The sequence below is a fragment of the Cyphomyrmex costatus genome, unplaced genomic scaffold, assembly GCF_001594065.2.
Source record: "Cyphomyrmex costatus isolate MS0001 unplaced genomic scaffold, Ccosl1.0 scaffold367, whole genome shotgun sequence".
NCBI classification, from domain to species: Eukaryota; Metazoa; Arthropoda; class Insecta; order Hymenoptera; family Formicidae; genus Cyphomyrmex; species Cyphomyrmex costatus.
Window position 1 is genome coordinate 755,667 of NW_017277851.1, and position 18,464 is coordinate 774,130.

The window sequence follows — 18,464 nt, forward strand, 5'->3', positions numbered from 1 at the left end:
GGTGGTCAACCTCGGTCGTACGGCCTTCACCGGATCGATCGTGAATTCGCCACGGCGCGATCGAAACGCACAAATAACCGATAAAGTCCATTATTATTGATTACTTTAGTAGATGCGATTATTTCGCTCGATTATTTAGCTTTAACTCCCAAGTAAATATTATACACCAGTACATTTCTCCGGCGAAAAGCACGTGATAAGCAATAAATTAAATGCAAATGTTTAGTCTAAAAGTCTGTACTTAAAAATCGTACATTGACTATATTACTGAAATTTATGAAAATTGAACAGAAATCATATTAAATTGCGGAAAGTTTAATGTAAAATTATAACATACATTTCAGTTCAACAAAATCAAATGACGTGATAAAATATATCGTTTTAATATAATTAGAGGAAAGAGGAACGACACGAAAACGACACGAAAAGAGAAGGTTGAAACGGCAACATGACAAGTTCTTATCGGCTGGCACTTCGCCAATGTGCAAAGAGAACTAGGCGAATATCCGTGGATCAAGATTGCGCGATTCGCACGAAGCCCACGGTGGTACGACCTGTTAGATCATATTATATACGTTTGTCCCTTACCTTCTCTACGGGGCAAGGATGCAGCTGTAGCTTTCCCCAAGGTTCTCGCGCAGGATACACGCGGACAACGATAGATCGGTACTTTGATTATCCTCGTCGCGCCATCGAGCGATCGATGTCTTTTGCGGGAGACTTTATCGCTATTCCGTATCACGATTTCAAATATTCCTTACTTACATTTTTCCTTCCGTCAGTCGAATGTACGAGATAGAGAAAGAGCGGCGAGTTTAATATGGATTTTCTCCATCTTCGTAACTGACAAATCAGTGCTCGATAAAATACAAAAGGCAAAAATGACGATTCCTGACTGTCTAAAGACCGACATGAAATACCAGTTTCTGTCACTTTTCACGGATTTTTTTTATCTTATCGGATTTCAAGCTTTCTCTAATCACGAAATCTGTCCACAAAAACACTAGCGTTTCTTTATCGTTCTATGTGATCGGCGAAAATATATATATATATATATATATTCCTCCCCCCGTCGTATAGAAATTGTTGTCGAAAAAGTGCGATCATCTAATTTGCCTTCGATTAAGTAAGTCTGTCCACTTGACAGAAATCGCTGTCGCTTCTTCTTGTCAGTAATTTATTGGTTATCAGTGTTAAATTTATCGACCGACTGATTTATCTAAATTAAGAGATCACATTTTTTATCCCAACAGTAACCACAACATGGTGAAGCGGCAGGGTGAAATCCTGCTTCCATCCTGCACCACCATACGGCGCCTACTTTTATCATTTTTAGCTTTCCTCGTCAGAGATGAAATTTAAATATAGCGGTTTGCCGCTGAGCCCCTCGCTCAAAACGCTTGCACTCGCGCCTCTCCCCGATGTTCCCACGACAATGTGGGACGTATTTGAGAAAAGAAAAAAGTTCTAAGAAGGGTTACGGACGGATTGTCGTCCTTCGAGAGTTAGTTGGATCAGGAGGACTTCCGGCACGATAAAAAGTTCTTTTCCTAGTCGCGTTTTAACCCCGGTACTTTTTCCCCCGCTTTCTGAGGGGTGTGCGCGTAGGAGAAATATGAGACAGCCGTGTCATTTAGCGCGACATCAGGTAACGTTTTATATAGCGAGTCGATTAACGTCCATATGTACGTATATTTGGAAACAGCATTAAATAACTTTATGATAAGATTAACTGACCTAATTTTGAGTTATCTCGATAAAAGTAGGGCGATACAATGAACTCTCAAGAGAAATATTATTATATTTTCTCCAAATCTATATATATATATATATAACTTGTGTGAAGAACTTTTTAATAATTTATAATTTCAAGATTAAAAATTCATCTGTTAGAGCAACTGACTTCTCGCGCAGCACCTGCTGTAACGTCTGTTGCTTTGGAAGAATTTCATAGATCCATACGTCTTTCGAAACACGAAGGAACGTACGAAAAAAAGGAACTATTAAAAAGATTCTCGTACCGTTCGATCATTAAGATTTTCACGCCGTCGTGAAACTCTTTCACTAACATCGGCTGATCGATGGATTCGACCAAGAGAAACCCCTTCCCGATGCTCGCCAGCAAATAGTATTACGATGGAAGGAAGGAGGGTGTGAGGAGGGAAGAAAAAATTATCGAGGAATACGAAAAACGGAGAGGTCTTGAAAGAAAAATCGGTTGATCAGTGCACGGTGGTGTATAAAGGCGAGAATGATTAATCGTCGCGCAGATCGTTAAGGTGTTCCAAGATTTACTGGAGTCGAGAATTTACCCTCGGCACTTTTTTCCTTTTTTTTTTTTCTCCTCGTCGATCGTTCTGGGGGGTCACATTTGCCCGGATCGCGGAAGTTCCGGCACAAATTACCGAAACCGAATCTCCTCGCTCGACGAGCGGAAGTGAGATTTACTTAAGTGTTCCGAGTGCAACTTGTGCATTAAATTACGAGGGTCGTCGCCTCCAAATCCACTCTTCAGAATTACCCTACTTCCCACAACCTGTAACGCGCTCGATCGCACGTTACCAAGGGTGCGAGAGACAACGCTGAAAAAAGTCGACAAGAAAAGACACCCTTGAGTTTGTCAATTCGTGTGAAAGCTGAAAGAAAATTATGTGTCTCCACTTTCGAATTAATTTGTCTAAAGTAATTAGGAGAAGTCAACGGCCAATAACAAGTCATGACGAAAATTATTTAACAGAAAATAAATGTTATGTGTTTTATATTAAACTGCTTATATAAAATAAATTACAATATGATTATTTAATTATAATATAGTTATATTAATTATTTAAATTTCATTAAGTAATTTATTTTATAAATTATTTAATCAGTTTATATTACTTTAAATACTGAATTGTCATTATTTTTATAAAAACAATTCTAAATGCTCTACGAGTAATTATATTTATCAGGATTTAGAACTTTTTCTTATATATAAAATTTGTTTCATTTTAATTTATATCAAATCATTGCTTATTTGAGAATCTCTTCTAATTATTTCTGTATTACACAAGTTAGTTTTTATCATTATTAATTTGTCTCATCTTTATCAATATTCCTTGACTTATGAAACTGAATAATCAATAATTACTAAGTGTAAAATAAGTGATATAACCGTTGAAAATAAAACACAAAAGTAATTTTCAACGCGATAAAAAATATTGTAAATCGCTTAAAAATTTTATGATTAAATATTGATTTAAAAAAAATAAATTTCAATTTGTCCCAGCAATTGCCGTTATTCTATACCGTTTAGCAGTCGAAAGCGAATGTGAGAAGGTAAGTATATTCGTACGTTTCTGTGCAAAAACTTCTTTCTAGAAAGCATACAGATTGGGTTCAATAAACTGTAATCGACATATTTGTAATTCTAAAATTACAGGACGTCCGATAAGTTGGACCGAATCTCCCGAATGAGGGGCCATGTGCGCGTTTGTGTCTCGAGAATGGTCGAAGAGATCTAATAGAGGGCACGGGATCTTCGAAGTCTGCTGTTTCTCAAGGAGACGCTATCTCATCGAGCGGGTTTTGCTCTCCAAAAGCCTCCGGGAATTACGAGGATAAAAGTGTTTTTAGCATACACTGCCTGCACTGATACAATGACAAACCACGTTCTGCGGGAGACTGACTTCGTTAATGAAAAAGTAAAGTAAAAAGTTCAAGAGATTAACACGTGCAACTAAATAAAATCGAACTGTGTCAAGAACAGTAAATTTACGATGTTGCAAAAGATGAACCCTCCCATTTTTTAACAAAGTTCCCATTTTTGCTTTCACAAAAGCTTCTTCTTTTTAATGCGGAGTTGAACACGCTGATGTAATCTCAGCCCGTCTCATGGTATACTTTCGGACGACTCGTATCGCTTATGAATTCTTACATGATTCGTACTTTATTCCCCCTTCAGTCTGACACGCGTACGCATTCGGTACTTTCTATTATCTGAATCTATTTTTACGATGACTCCTCCTTTGAAAGCAGTTCCTTTCACGCTCGCTCGTTCCATAGACGACGCTAAGCCGATCGACGATCCCCGAAACAGGATTTTTTTGTCGCGCGTCGTAAGATCTTAAGAATTTCACGCGAGTCACGTTTTGGACGGGGAACCGTCGTGGAGGCGTAGAGCCGTGACTTAAGATTTTTCAAACGCAATGGAAGTGAAGACGCGAAATGTTTATATGCAAAATATCTCATATTAATACACACCTAAATAATCGTAAAGTGGTGTGTGTTTTTCTCATAAAACAAGAAACCATATATCATGTTTTCTCATAACACAACATAATATATATATATATATATGTTTTATAAAATGTTTTATAAATATCAAATATGCACATAAAAATGTCATAAAATAAAAATATAAAAATATATTAAGTGAAAGATATAAAACTACAAATTCTGCATATTTAGATTTCAAATGTATAAGTATATGTAGATATACAAAATAATGTTATATCAACTGCAAATAGGTGCACGAAATATGAAATTGTTAGTTTATTTAGTTTCGCAGTTTGTCTCTATTTTCTTTGGAAATTAGTGTGATTATTATAACTTGCTATTATTACACATGCAGTATAATCTGCTCTTTTCAGCGCTACAACATATTTCATTCATTTAATATATAAACTTACCTGAATGTTATTAAACAAGAGAGAGAGATACAATTTCTCAGCATTTTGTAAAATTACAGAACTTTAATTTTACTAATATAAAATAATAAAAATAATAATATACAAATTGTACAATCGCTGAAAAAATGTAGCTAAAAACACAGATTAATTAAATTAACATTAAGTACTCATTATTTCGCGACGTCCCATAATGTCCGTCAATGTACCTTCCACTGCAATTATGTTCATAATTGCACCTGGAAATAATTCTCAGGAATATCTATGTTGTCCCATGTCAATAATGTACCATATTTACTTCAGCGCTTACCTAACATAATATACACTCGCGATGCGAAATTAAGCAATTACAAAAATGCAAATTTTATTAACGTAATTGATGAACTTGCTAATATAATTAAGATAGTAATTAACTAGCGTTTAATATAATAATAAACGGACTCCTAATAAATTAAATAACAATGTACAGACATATAAAAATCAAGCGCGACAGTCGTATATAATATAAAAAATGACATATATAAATTAACCCGTAAAAAAAAATGTATATGGATTTAATATAATTGAATATAAATTTTATTAAAATTTAATATAATAGTAAATAAGATCTAAATAACGATTCCAATAAATTTAATTTTATTAAAACCTTATATAGATTTAATTTGGACCATATAATGATCCATATCAGGAGACGCGGTAGCGTCTCCGGCCATGTTCAAAAACTGCGAGACGCTACAAGTCTCTTATTAAGTTATATAAGACCATATTTGAACTTATTAATTCAACTTATTAAAACATATTAATTCAATTTATTTAAAACTTGTTAAGATTTAATTAAATTATATAAATTGGACTTTAATAAGATTTAGTAAGGACTTATTAAACTTAAATAAGTTGTTAATATAAACTATTATTAAAAATATATACATGTTCGCATTTATTTATAAAGTTATATAAAGACTTTAAAATTCTTTATATGAATTTTAATGAAATCCTTATAAAGAATTTATAAGACTTTTATTTAGAATATATTAACTTTTTTTTCGCGGGAAAAGATTTGTTTTATATTATATATGTCATTACATTGGCACGATTTTTATTTGCGTAACGACTCCTACACTGAAAAAAAAAATTTGCTGCTACAGCAGATGAAATGGAAAAATATAGCATAGCGTTTTTAATTGCTTTCAGCAGCCTGCAGTTTTTGGTTACGTTAGTCTATCCGCAGTGCCAGTAGATCGAATTTCGAAAGACTATAAACAATTGGCTGTTGCGGCCATTTAAAAATGTTGTGCCATTTCCAGCCAATTTTTTCTCAAGTGCACGCTTGATCGATTTTTATGTTTGTCTATTTATATTGTTATTTTCTATAACGTAAAACAAAGATTTGAAGTTTTTAAAAAGCGAGGTGTAAATTTCTGCTGACTATTTATTCAAAAAATTTCTGTACTTATCAGAAAAATAAACAAAAATGTGTATGTGTGGAATTCCGTACTATCAAATTATTCATAGAATTATAATTATATAATTTGTTATAAATAAAGTCGGGAAACATATTTCAGTACATTCTATTATAAATATTATCATTATATTATTAAAAAAATTTTTTCTTGCTTTTTAAAAGAAAAAGACTACAATTTTCAAATTTCTTTGTTTTCTTTGTAAAAACATTTGTCTGCATGCAAAAATCTACATACTAATCACACTAATTTCACATAACTTTAACGGGAAAATATTATTAACTATACATTTTAAATTGTATTTACCCATACAGCTAACTCAGGACCAGTCACATTATCGCATTCGGATCTGTAACAAAAATATAATGTTGTTAATAAAATTTACATAAACATATTATGTTTAATATATACCTAGCTTTTAATGTATGTAATTTATTAAACATTAAAATTATTTATATATAACAATATAAATAAAAAGGGGGCAAAGAGCCGATAATATATAACAAAACCAAAAGAACTTTAAATATAATAATAATATATGTAGCTACAGACGTTTCGACTCCGATCGGATCATTCTCATTTACAGTAAATACAGATAAATTCGTTATACAAAATTCGTTATCCTTCAAAAATTATTCCGTTTGTGTTCTTCATACTTTGAGTCAAAAAGATGAAAATTCAAAAGTCAGATTGTATAATATTGTAAAATTGGTATTCTTATCATTTATATCTGTATATAATCCGTTAAGAGATAAAAAATACGTATAAAACTGGTAACCAGCAAAAAATAAGTGCACAAGATCTCCATTATTACTGAAGCGAATTTGCAGATATGTAACACTTGATCTCAACCGTCAGATTGCGCAATTAAGCTTGGTAGTCTAATTGGCTAGGACACTTGCGCGTAAAGCAAGCGATCCGGGTTCGATTTTCGGCCGAGGTAATATTTTTCGCAATATAATTAAATTATTTACAGATTTTTAATATACCATTTAATATATTATTAGGATCCAAAAATGTTATAGACATCAAAATTGTTAGATCGTTAGTCAATTTAACTCGTGATAGGAGTAGTTTATTAGTTTGCGTTGTAAGTCTGAAAAAATTTCGGCGCGCATTTAGGGATCTACATACGTAGTATATAAATTCACACGAAAATTATATTAGAAGCATTCAAGATCCAGCGTGACTCCGGCTTATTCTCATCGGTATTTAGTTTGAAACTTTTTTAAGGTCTAAATAAAAATAAATTTTTATTTTTGAGCAAACCCTGTTTGGTTCAAATCTCCGGTATTGCAAATTTAATTGATACGATCGTTTTGTTTTGTAAATATGGATGCAAATATTAAATTCGCAAATATTAAATTTGTAAATATTAATTTTAATTGATATGATTGTTTTGTTGTTGCAAAAATATAAATACAAATTTAATATTTGCATCCATATTTACAAAACAAAACGATCGTATCAATTAAAACTAATAAAATACCAATTAGAATCAAGTGTTATGACACAAATTTACTGATAAATTAAAAAATATATTTCTATCAAAATATATAAAGAATATTTTATTTTAGCACACAATGTTATCAGAATAATTAGTCGAATCAGTCGCAATCGTATTTTCTCAATTATGTATATTCCAAACAAGTAACTGTAAAAAAAAATTAAACTAAACATAAAATTATGTAGAATCACCATCTCTCATTTTGCTTAAACAAAAAATACATCATATGTATGTAAAATAATAATTTTACAATTAGTCAAATAAAGTGACAATGTTAACAAAGGTGTGCATTTTGAAAATCGAGATTGTCATATAAGTATACATATCTCTCGAAAAGAGCATTATAAGCGTAAATATCGGTATCAATGACGCGATATGCTACGAGAACGGTTACATACCCACGCACAATCGTGCTTAGAAACACAGGTTTTAAGACCGCGGCAGGGTGTACAGCTGTTACGCGCGGCAGCTGATAGAAGAAAGGGGTTAAGGACCCCGGTACATCCGTGGAAGAGAAGAGAGGAGCCGCAATATGCGGAGGAAGGGATCTTGACGAAGTAGGACCGTCGCGAGGAAGGACAAGGAGGTGGTTCTTTCCGCGGGACCATTCACAGTCCCTACGCAACCCCACGAAAAGGGGTCTCTCGTCTCGCTCTTCTGCTCCCGAGCCCTTCGCGATTTCTGGATTTCCGCGTCTTTAGTAACCCGAGAACCGAAAACAGTTGGGCAGGTAGCGTTGAGGAGGAACGAAAAAGAGCGAGCGAGCCAACGCAACGGCGAGAGGGAAGGGATATATCGTACCCTTCCAGTACGCAAGAACCCTTTGAAGCAGCGTGCAACCCTTGAATGGTGAAGCGATCTTTGCGATTACAACAGAAAAAAATTGTGCGAGATGACATCTCGTGCTCTCTCTCCCCTTTTTTATTCCCCACCCCCCGTTCGCCTCTATTCTCCTTTCTTCCTCCCGCGACGCCAACTTCTTCCAGAATGACGGAACCCCGCCGTTACCTGACTACCAGAAAATACCAGCTGTATTTTCACTAGAGATTTTCGGATCGCGTCACCGCTCCCCGTTTCTCCTTTCTTCGCGGCCGACGCGATGCGTCTCTCTCTCTCTCCCTCTCTCTCTCTCTCTCTCTCCTTAACTTAATTTCTTTCTCTTTTTCTCTCGCTCCGATCGGTGAACGCTATCTCGAGCGAGAGTCTGGTTTACGAGCTCACGGCTTTTGATCGAGTTTGACGCTAGATCTTGATACTGTCTGCGAGTAGTCGCTGATCCTGCCTCGGTGTCGGTTTCGCTCTGGTATTGTTGATCAAGTTTATATAAACGACAAGAAATATCAGGATTCTAACGATTATACAAGAAAAAAACGATACGAAAAATACAAGAAATAAAAGATTTTTCTGTAGTAAACTCAAACATAATAAACAATGCTGTAACAGATATTGATATTCTAGAAATCAACTTGAACGTTCTATATAATTATTTTGGTGTGATTTAACAAAATTTATTTTCAGGTTTGTATTTAAAAAATATTTGGGTAATATCGTTCTGTCTATGTGCCAAATAAAATTGTTTAAAATATTCGATTGTTAAAAAAAATAGCAATGTTAAACATTTATAATTAAAAATATTTGTAAAAAATAGCATTAGAAATATAAAATAAATTTTATTTTGGTATGTTTGCATTATTACATTCTTTTGCAAAATGAAGAGTGACGGTTTTTAATTCACGAATATTATTCTGCTTTTATTCACATATTTTTTTGCCACGCGAAGGAGACAACGGGTGGGCTTTTTAGCGATAGAATTCTCTTCTTTATTTAAATCCCGCCACTTTATTTGAGCCCTTGATGCTTCGTAAAAAAACGCTAGAAAAGTTGAAAGTCCCGTACCTTTTTCCCAGGACTCAGGTATATGCCCGCGGTTCTTGGTAGGCACCCGGTGGATACCCAGGGGGTTCCCTGCTTAAATCCAGGATCTTGTCTCTCTATTTGAATAAGATTCATCCTGTTTATCATTTTCTACAATTTCACCCCTCTGCGCCGCGGTAAAGGCCTCACCCTTTCACCCGCGACGCACGTTGCTTCGGGTACGCGCATTATACGTAAAAATCTTTTCCCAAGGGGTGAAATAATCACCCCTTCTCGCACTTTTACCCCTTCAGTCGTCAGTTTCAGACGTCAAATTAGAATTTTGTACGGACCGGTTGGATGAAAATTTGATTTTCACCTGGTACCCCATTCCCCATTTGAGTCCCTTTTTCCCTATATACTACCCCTTTCTTACTATTGTTTGCGACCACATTTATGCTTTTTTCTTCGTAGCCGCGCAACAATGCACATATTTCCGTTAATATTACATAATTGCTTTATTTTTTCATACAAACAGATATTAGGTTAAAACATAGACGAAAAAATCTAAAGGGCTCTTATGGGATATTGGTATTGCAACCATATACTTTCCATGGTATTTCGTAACATTTTATTTGATTTTATGGTTTTGCCGTTTTCCAAAAATGTCCAGATACCTCGATAACTCGTTTATCGAGCAACCTATCGTTTTTCTGTTCTCATGTTCGATGCCACGGTAGAAAAAATTGTCGATTAAAACCCGTTTTTGAAGAGAAACGTAGAAATTCGTCGTAGCGAGGGTCTCGCGACCTTTCCCGTTAAAAAAAAAAAAAAAAGACCCGTCTCCTCTCGGAAGCGAATGATCGTGTCTCGGGGCCCCTGACGCACGAGATGACAAATGGATTTCTGGACTCGATCGCAACCACTCGAAACCAACTCGGCCAACGCTGCTCTCGCCGTTTCCTTGAGCGTCGCCGAATTTGATCGATGGAGAGGCGCGATCACGCGTGGAAAATTCGCACCGCGCGATCCGCGTACGGGCTTTCACGAGCATTCGTCGTACGTATCAGAGTACAGCAGAAATCGACGATTGCAATGAGAGATCGACGGGACGAGAAAACTGCGAGTCCTGCGTTACCTCTTTTTTTTTCTCTCCCTGCCTCTCTCGCTCCGCATGGCCGGACTATTTATTTTCGGTGTGTCAAAACGAGTGACTGATGACGCCAGGATGCTAATTCCACCATGTGGGAACTGATCGTTACCAGATCTCATCGCCGTGGAATAATAAAAACCGCGTACGAATAAGAGTCAACCGCCAGGAAATAGAATTGGAAAAAGCGGGAGCGACGATGCGCGTCCGATTTCTTGGAACAACGGGGACAACGGGTTGTCAAACGTTTCAGCGACACTATTATACATTATGTATATTAATGGATATAGCAGTGATATTCAGTTATGTTATACATGTTAAAGTAGAACAAAATAGACAAGTACACTTTTGCCCTCTATCCATCAACTTGAGATCACGATGTCAACTTTTAAACACAATAAAAATATATTAAAATTTAACAGTGTAATTCATACAAGTTATTTTTGTTCCAGAAAACACATTCGTTTATGTTACGTGTAAAAATTGAACGAGACAGACAAAAGTGGTATAATTTTCATTTTGCCTTTATTAAACTAAATTTAAGGCTATACAATCAACTCTTTTTAAAATACAATAAAAGTAACTGTTAAAATAATTCAAGTGTAATTTAAGTTCCCGGAAAAATGTCTTTAAAAATATTTATACGTGTAAGAATAACCGTCGATTCTCGTTTCTCAATTCACACATTCGCGTGATTGCGTACGGAACGTTCGATTGCTCGGTGAGCGGTAAAATAGTTGTAATTCCTGCAAAATGCTGCCCATTCGTATCGGTTATTTTCCCTCTCGTCCAATAGTGCGCGAAGAGAAAAATAAAGGATGGAAAGAGGAACGTGTGGAGAAACCTCAAAATCAAATATTGATTCTCGGTTATACGCGTAGAGCGTCACGCGATGCCGGACCGCCTTTATTAAGTGATTACTCTCATTAGCTTGCACGCGATGCGCTTTGTAGCGGTCATTACAAGCCGATGGGACACAAAATGGTCATTCTTCTTCTTCGTTTCGATATAAACCTTTTTTGTTCATCACCTTGTTAGTTGCACGTAAGTGAAATTTTTATTGAATAATTGTAGAAACAAAAAGTATCCAATTAGCGTAAACAATGTATGTTTTATTAATAACAAATGCAATCACGTTCCATGATATTCTTTCCGCGTTATAATACCCTTTGCACTTTTTTTTATCCGCTATTTCCTACGCTAATGGCTGCTCTCAGATGATACGACAGAAGCTGCAACGAACAAAGAAAATCCCTTGCGGCCCCGTTACGAGGGTGTCGATGTATGCATTATCGCTCGAACGCACAATGCCATTAATATTAATATCGATTAAAATATCAACAGCTTGTAAAATTTATATCGGATTTATAAATAATGCCATTGGTAATCGCGACGATAAACGAAATTATCTCCGCTTGACTCTCAAATGATACGGTAACATAATACGGTCCGTGAAGCACAAGAACGAATATTACGTCAAATTCAAACAACGATGAAGTGTTTGATACATGAATCAAATGACAAGGCGGAGGAATGCGACAGAAATGCGACCCCTTTAACGAGACATCAAACGCGGCCGCTTAAATCACAGTGAGTCTAAATGAACGATCCTGCGGAGTATTTTATCGTTTAAAGAAAGAGTAAAAATCGTGTTTCTCTCCGCTAATTGTATGTCTGCACGCGAGTCATTCACTCATGAACGTCACCGAAAAGAAGAAAAGTGACGGTTCGCATCTGAAGAGTTCATCGATCGACCCGCGAGCCGATTAGCTCGAACGGTTAGCTAGCGCCAACACCAGTCAGCTTTTTGCGCCGCGATTTTCACCGACGTTTATTTCGCCCTCTCTCCTATTCTCTCCCTCCTCCTCCTCCTCCTCTTCCTCTCCATCCTTCCCCTTTCCCCCCAGCAATGAACCGACGAACGATTCGTCCATTTGTTCGTCATGGTTTGAATTCTTCCCGACCGATCGACCGGACGACGAACCGGCCATTTGGAATTCGATCAGAAATACTTAAGTTGGCGTCTGCTGAGCTTTCCTTCATTCCCCGACCCCCCCGCCACCCTCCCCGTCTGTCTCTTTCGTGGCAAAGTTCTCCCAAGACTCCGTAAGTCACCAATCGGTCCCCACCAATCGGTTAAGCGTCGCTCAATATCGAGGGGGGGGGGAGGGGGGGGCGAGCTTTTAACCTTCTCACTATTAAATTCATAATGTCAAATTATAATATATCCAATTTACTTTTCAATCATTTCTATAAAGAAGCCGATTCAATAAGTTGTTACTTCATTGAATCAGTGTAGAGCATATTTAATATGTTTAAATAAATTATATATATATACAACATAAAATTAAATATTTAAACTCCAAACATATTAAATTTTACTTTAATTTAGTTTATTATTTACTAATAAGTGTGAATTATGTATATTAATATGAACATCAATTATTAAAAATCACAATGGTTTAATTTACACTTTATAATAACACACGTGGAAGTTAAAATGTTATATAATTTAAGATATTGAGTTACCAATGCTTCTTTGATATTTAACAGTATTTATAACCAAATCGCGCGCGACGATCCCAAAGACTCCCGAAAGAATTTAAATTAATTCCAATACACGTATCGAACCAGCTAAAATTAATTGATTTATGGATGCCAAATTGCGAAGGTCTACTATGGAGGCGAACATGCCATCATTGTTTCCGTTTGTTTGGCTTTTGACGTTGAAATCGAGAGAGCTGCGTTAAAAGCACAATTATATTTTTCTCGATTTATCTAGAGATTTAAAGAAAAAAAATGTAAGACTCGACGGCCTTGTTTTATTTTTTATTTTATTACAGTATTTGATAAATTTTTAAATATACGTGCCAAAGGAATTAATTTAACACATTGTACGAAAATTCTATCCGTTGGATTACAGCGTAATTAGGAAGCACAGAACGTTATTTATTGCAACGAGGAGTATATATATTCACATCAAATGGAACCGCCTACTTTAAGAGTCTTGGCATTGAATATTCTTAGGATACACATGGCAGCTTATCATTATATATAATCATCGCGTAATGATTGATCGTTTCCACTGTGATCAGAAATTCTCACTTATACGTATGTATACCGGATTTACATCACGTAGCTGTTTGAACAAATGTTGGAAAAAATTTCTTAATACCCAACGGCTGCGATTATACTTTTGTTCAGCTCATCGAAAAATTATTTTTGGTTTAACAAAAGGATCCTTTAAACTTTCAACGAAAAGCGATAGATTATGCGCGTATGTACATAAAATCCTTTGAAGTGCCGCGTTGCGTTCCTATAATCTCGATATGAAATTCCGTTTGACAAACCGGTGTCGCGATGAGACACACTTTCGTATCTCACTTTGCACAGTGGAAGCACTGTTAACAGATTAGAGCCGCCATCTACCAAATTGTCAATTATAATCCTTGCTTACACGGGCCTGTAATCGTTTATATGATTCTATTAGAGACCTAAAACTACCATTGTTACCGGCATTCGGTACAGCTCTACCTTACCATCGTGTAGACTTCTACGTTAGCGACGCTCCGCAAAAATAGCTTGCCCCCCCCCGCTGTGTTGACAAGAATTCAAACTTTATCTTAATTACACTCATCTACTTCACAAACAGTCATTACCACAAATAAAGATATGCAATTCTAACATAATTTAAAATATTCTATTTATTAGAAAAAATCTATTATACATATTGGGAAATATATCGACAAGAGATAACTGGTCTTTTGGTTTATCAAACCATATATGATAATACGATTGATCGTATCTGCAACAATTGTGGTATTTAAAGAAATCGACAAGAAGTGTTGACAAATCTATCACAAATATTGTAATTGATATCTATATAATAAAAATTAAGAATGGTATATAATGTTATCTTCTCTATTAACGTTATCTTCTCAGTTTCCTTAAAATTTCCATTTTTATTGCAACCATCCATCAAGCTATTTTATTGCACGCCTTAAGAATGTCAAGTAAGAATGATCACCACTCTCTCGTCTAGTCCGAAAGTTTTTGTTGCGGAGAGGAGAAGTATCATGTAACGGACGTTATAAAGTAGCGCAATACGCCGTTGTTTCTGCAACATATATCTGGTAAATCGTGAGATGGAAGCAAACGTTCGCGCTTATAGTCCCGTGGGAGAGAGCAACATGTCTGTCTGTTGCTCGAGAGAAACTTCGTTGAAAGAATCCAACTAATACTTTCAACGCCGTAATTACAGTCGACACGATTCATACAGCGGTTTCAACGTCCCGAGGGAAAGTTTGCCCCGATGCGGTGAGGCGAGGATAAGAAGCAGCCCTTGAACAAACGAGACGACTCGCAACCTCCGAAGAGGTCAAAGAGTACATCTACTCTCCCGACAAAAGAGCTTGCACAAAGAAGTAAAAAGAAGAAAAACAACAATAGTCCTGCGTCGATCTCTCTACCAGTTCTTCTTCAAAAGGTAGGTCGAGGATCTCCACATGAACTCTCTTTCAACAATCAGGAAATGATCAAAAGTCTGTTGGACGTGAAACCTACATCCAAGAAGTGGACAGAGGAATTCTAATAAAAAGTGTAAACCCTTAATCATTTCTTAATCAGACTTAAAAGAACGTTCTAAGATTTCGTAGAAATTAATAGGAACTTAGTTGAAAATTTGCAAAGAGATAATTAATTTTTCTAATTACACGAAAGAGAGAAACTGGTGCAAGTGTATAGCCAGTTCGCAAAACTCCTTATGCATAATCTCCTACTCGAATTTGTATCACCAGCCTAGCTCTCACATGGCTAATTTCAGAAATCCCATAGCAGTTCACGCGTAATGTCAGCTTCCGAATTAGAAGCGAGCCTGGACTTTATATCAGCTCGTTGCGATGTTCTTGATTAAATATGGGACGATGCGCCAATCTCATGGGAGGAAGTTGCGGATCTTTCAAACAAGAGAGAGAGAGAGAGAGGGAGAAGGAAAGGGGAGTAGGTTGGTGTAAGGTCGACAGTACGAAACCTCTGGTTTATTTCTAATCGATCGCGAGGCACGCTCGACGCTGTTCGGACTAATTCGGCTCGCATCGGTGATTCAAAACTGTTCGATTCGTAAAGTAACCGCATCACCCATCTCGTGCGATAAACTCGGAGCGAGGTATCTTTTTCATCCCTTTCACTCTCCCTTTCCAGAAAATCGACCCTTCCGCGTATAAACGCGGTCAGAGATGCGCGAGAGGGTGGCATGGTGCCTACCAAGAAATTTGGATCCCTCGAATCAATACTGCGTCTACCCTTGCCTCGCACAGCATCACCAAATATACGTGTAACATAAAAATGTTATTCGAACCAGTGTTTTAACATCTGAATTCTCAAGATTTACATTCTCTTTCTCTCTCTCTCTCTTTCTGCATTACCTGACATTTTATCTACTTAAAATGCATTTTACCTAAAGAATAGCAAATTCCTTTTTATAAAGTCCTTCCTCCTTATTATTAAAAATTCTACCTCATCTCAGCAATTATGCTAAGAAAACGCTCGTGGATGACAAGTACGCGTACCACCGGTAGAAAATAAAAGAGATAAGGCATCTTTAACAATTTTCATCTCTGGAATAAGGGTTCATTATGCGAAAGTAAAAGAACTATCTGGACAGGTTCATCGCGTAACCAAAATAGTTGGAACCGACCACTCCGTTCTTGCGGAACTTGGGAACGACTAAAAAAAACTGTGTCACACAAAGTGACTGTTCTACGAGAATATAATCAAAACGGGTAATATTTAATTCCCGTCCGATCTCTCGTATAAATCTCAGACACCTCTCAGGCGCATAACGAATATCACGGAAGATTTACATCGATCTCGCCAAGAATTTTCGCCCTTATTGAGTACAAACCGTCAGAAGATAAGCGAAAAAAATGTTATTACTCCGAATTTTGTTGAAACTATCTTTCCACATCTACTTTATCCTAACATTTTGTACCGTCAAATGTAGTAGTGTACAATTACATTATTCAAGACTCGATTCTTACAATTAAATTCTTAAATTATGCAGCATTAACACAGAAAATCTATATTCTATATAGACACAGCATAAGGAAAAATATTATAAAATCAATTACGCGCGTTCTACCTGCATTAATGCTAATATTGGTAAAACAAAAGAGAGAATCGAAAGCTCTTCGGTACATTAGAGCAAATCAATACATTTCCATTGGATTTCCAATTGAATAAGCGTGGAATAATTCTTAACATTTATCAGGTAATAATTTTCTGATCAATTCACCTCGTTCTGGATAATGTTTCTCACCCCGCAGGACCGGTATGCGAGTCAGCATTCCGAATCCATATTTCTAGATTGTATTCCGTAACAACGGCGCTCCTCTCGATTGCTACTGAAATTGCTGGAAGTCAACGCCGTGGCCGATCGACGAAAAGATCTGGTTCGCGATAGCAACACGAAATCGGAATCATAAAAGTAAAGGGATCGCAAGTTACGAATATTATCGTATCCACAGAATTTCATCTCGTAACTCGACCCATCTGAAGATGCTCTTTGAAATATTAAAATATAATCGGAACGATCAAACGGAAAAATATCCGGACGGTTTTTCATGCGAAGAAAATAAGCAAAAAATATGTGTAGAACATTTTAATGCAGTTGCACAAATAATGGAAAACAGTTTCGCTAAAGTACATAAAAAAGCTAGATGTAGATTTGAGATTAATTTTGTTTGGACCAATCAAGATAATTATGTGAGAAAGTGGTAGAATGTTAAAATTTCTACAGCATTACATTGTCATTAAAGTTCAAACACACACACAGTGTCCAAGATTAATTAGAGTTACAATAAAGTAAAATAAATTATAATACGAGTATATCTTACTTAAGGGGAAAAGATATAAGATTTGTGAAAAATGAATCCCGTCCCCTAAACATTAAGAGTGTTATACATAATTAAAAATGAAAATACAGGACTCTTAGTATTTAAAATATAATAAAAAAGTGTACAAGGCTAATAAGAGTCACACATTCAAGAACTTTCTTGATTCTTATTAGCCTCGTACACTTTTATTATACACAATTATTTTCTAATGAAATTATTTTCAAAATCGTATCTATATTCATAACTAAATTTTCAGATATCTCATAGCAAAATAGTTCCTCCCACATAAACCAGAATCATACAAGACATGTCAAACATATTCATACAAAACATTGATCGGTATTGATTTTAGACGTAATACCGAGCACGGAATATCGAGAAGACGTATAGAATAATCTGGGATGCAACGGATAACACTCCATATATATCGTAGAAGGATTATCCTTTCTGATCGTAGAATAAATACAATAACGTTTGTCCAGTACCGGCGAATTGCTCGCGCGTACGCAATTGATAAGCGCGCGCGGCTTATAAAATATTTTATTTACGGACGATGCTCTTCTTTCTACGAGAATTTTTCCGCGGCATGTCGCCTATTGCGGAGTATTCACCGTGCAACATCCATAATCCAAAATCGATGCACCGCTGTTCCAATGTGAGTTTAACGCCCCGTGACCGTGGTGTTACGACGATATCGGACAGCGTAATCCTCGTGATTTCGAATTTAGAGGGATCGTCAATTTGATACGTTTTCGCGCGTGTATACAACGAGTACGTGTATATATATATAAGCTGCCTTTGACTTTCTGTCTTTTTAGAACACGTAAGCTCTTATTGCGCTCGGCAAAGATAAAGGGGACGAATGAGGAGGAGGGGGGGAGGGAAAGAAATGAGGGAGAGAAGAAAAAAGAAAAGAGCGATCGCGCCAATCTT

General features: G+C 36.1%; 1 protein-coding gene across 1 annotated transcript in view; it reads right to left on the reverse strand.

The window, feature by feature from the left end:
• Positions 1–6,418: 6,418 nt before the first annotated feature.
• Positions 6,419–18,464, reverse strand: part of LOC108776632 (uncharacterized) — a 44,114-nt gene continuing 32,068 nt past the window's right edge. Inside the window, exon 3 of the mRNA XM_018543305.1 lies at positions 6,419–6,476. Within this exon, the coding sequence (XP_018398807.1) occupies positions 6,419–6,476 (58 nt within the window). The remainder of the gene's footprint in view (positions 6,477–18,464) is intronic.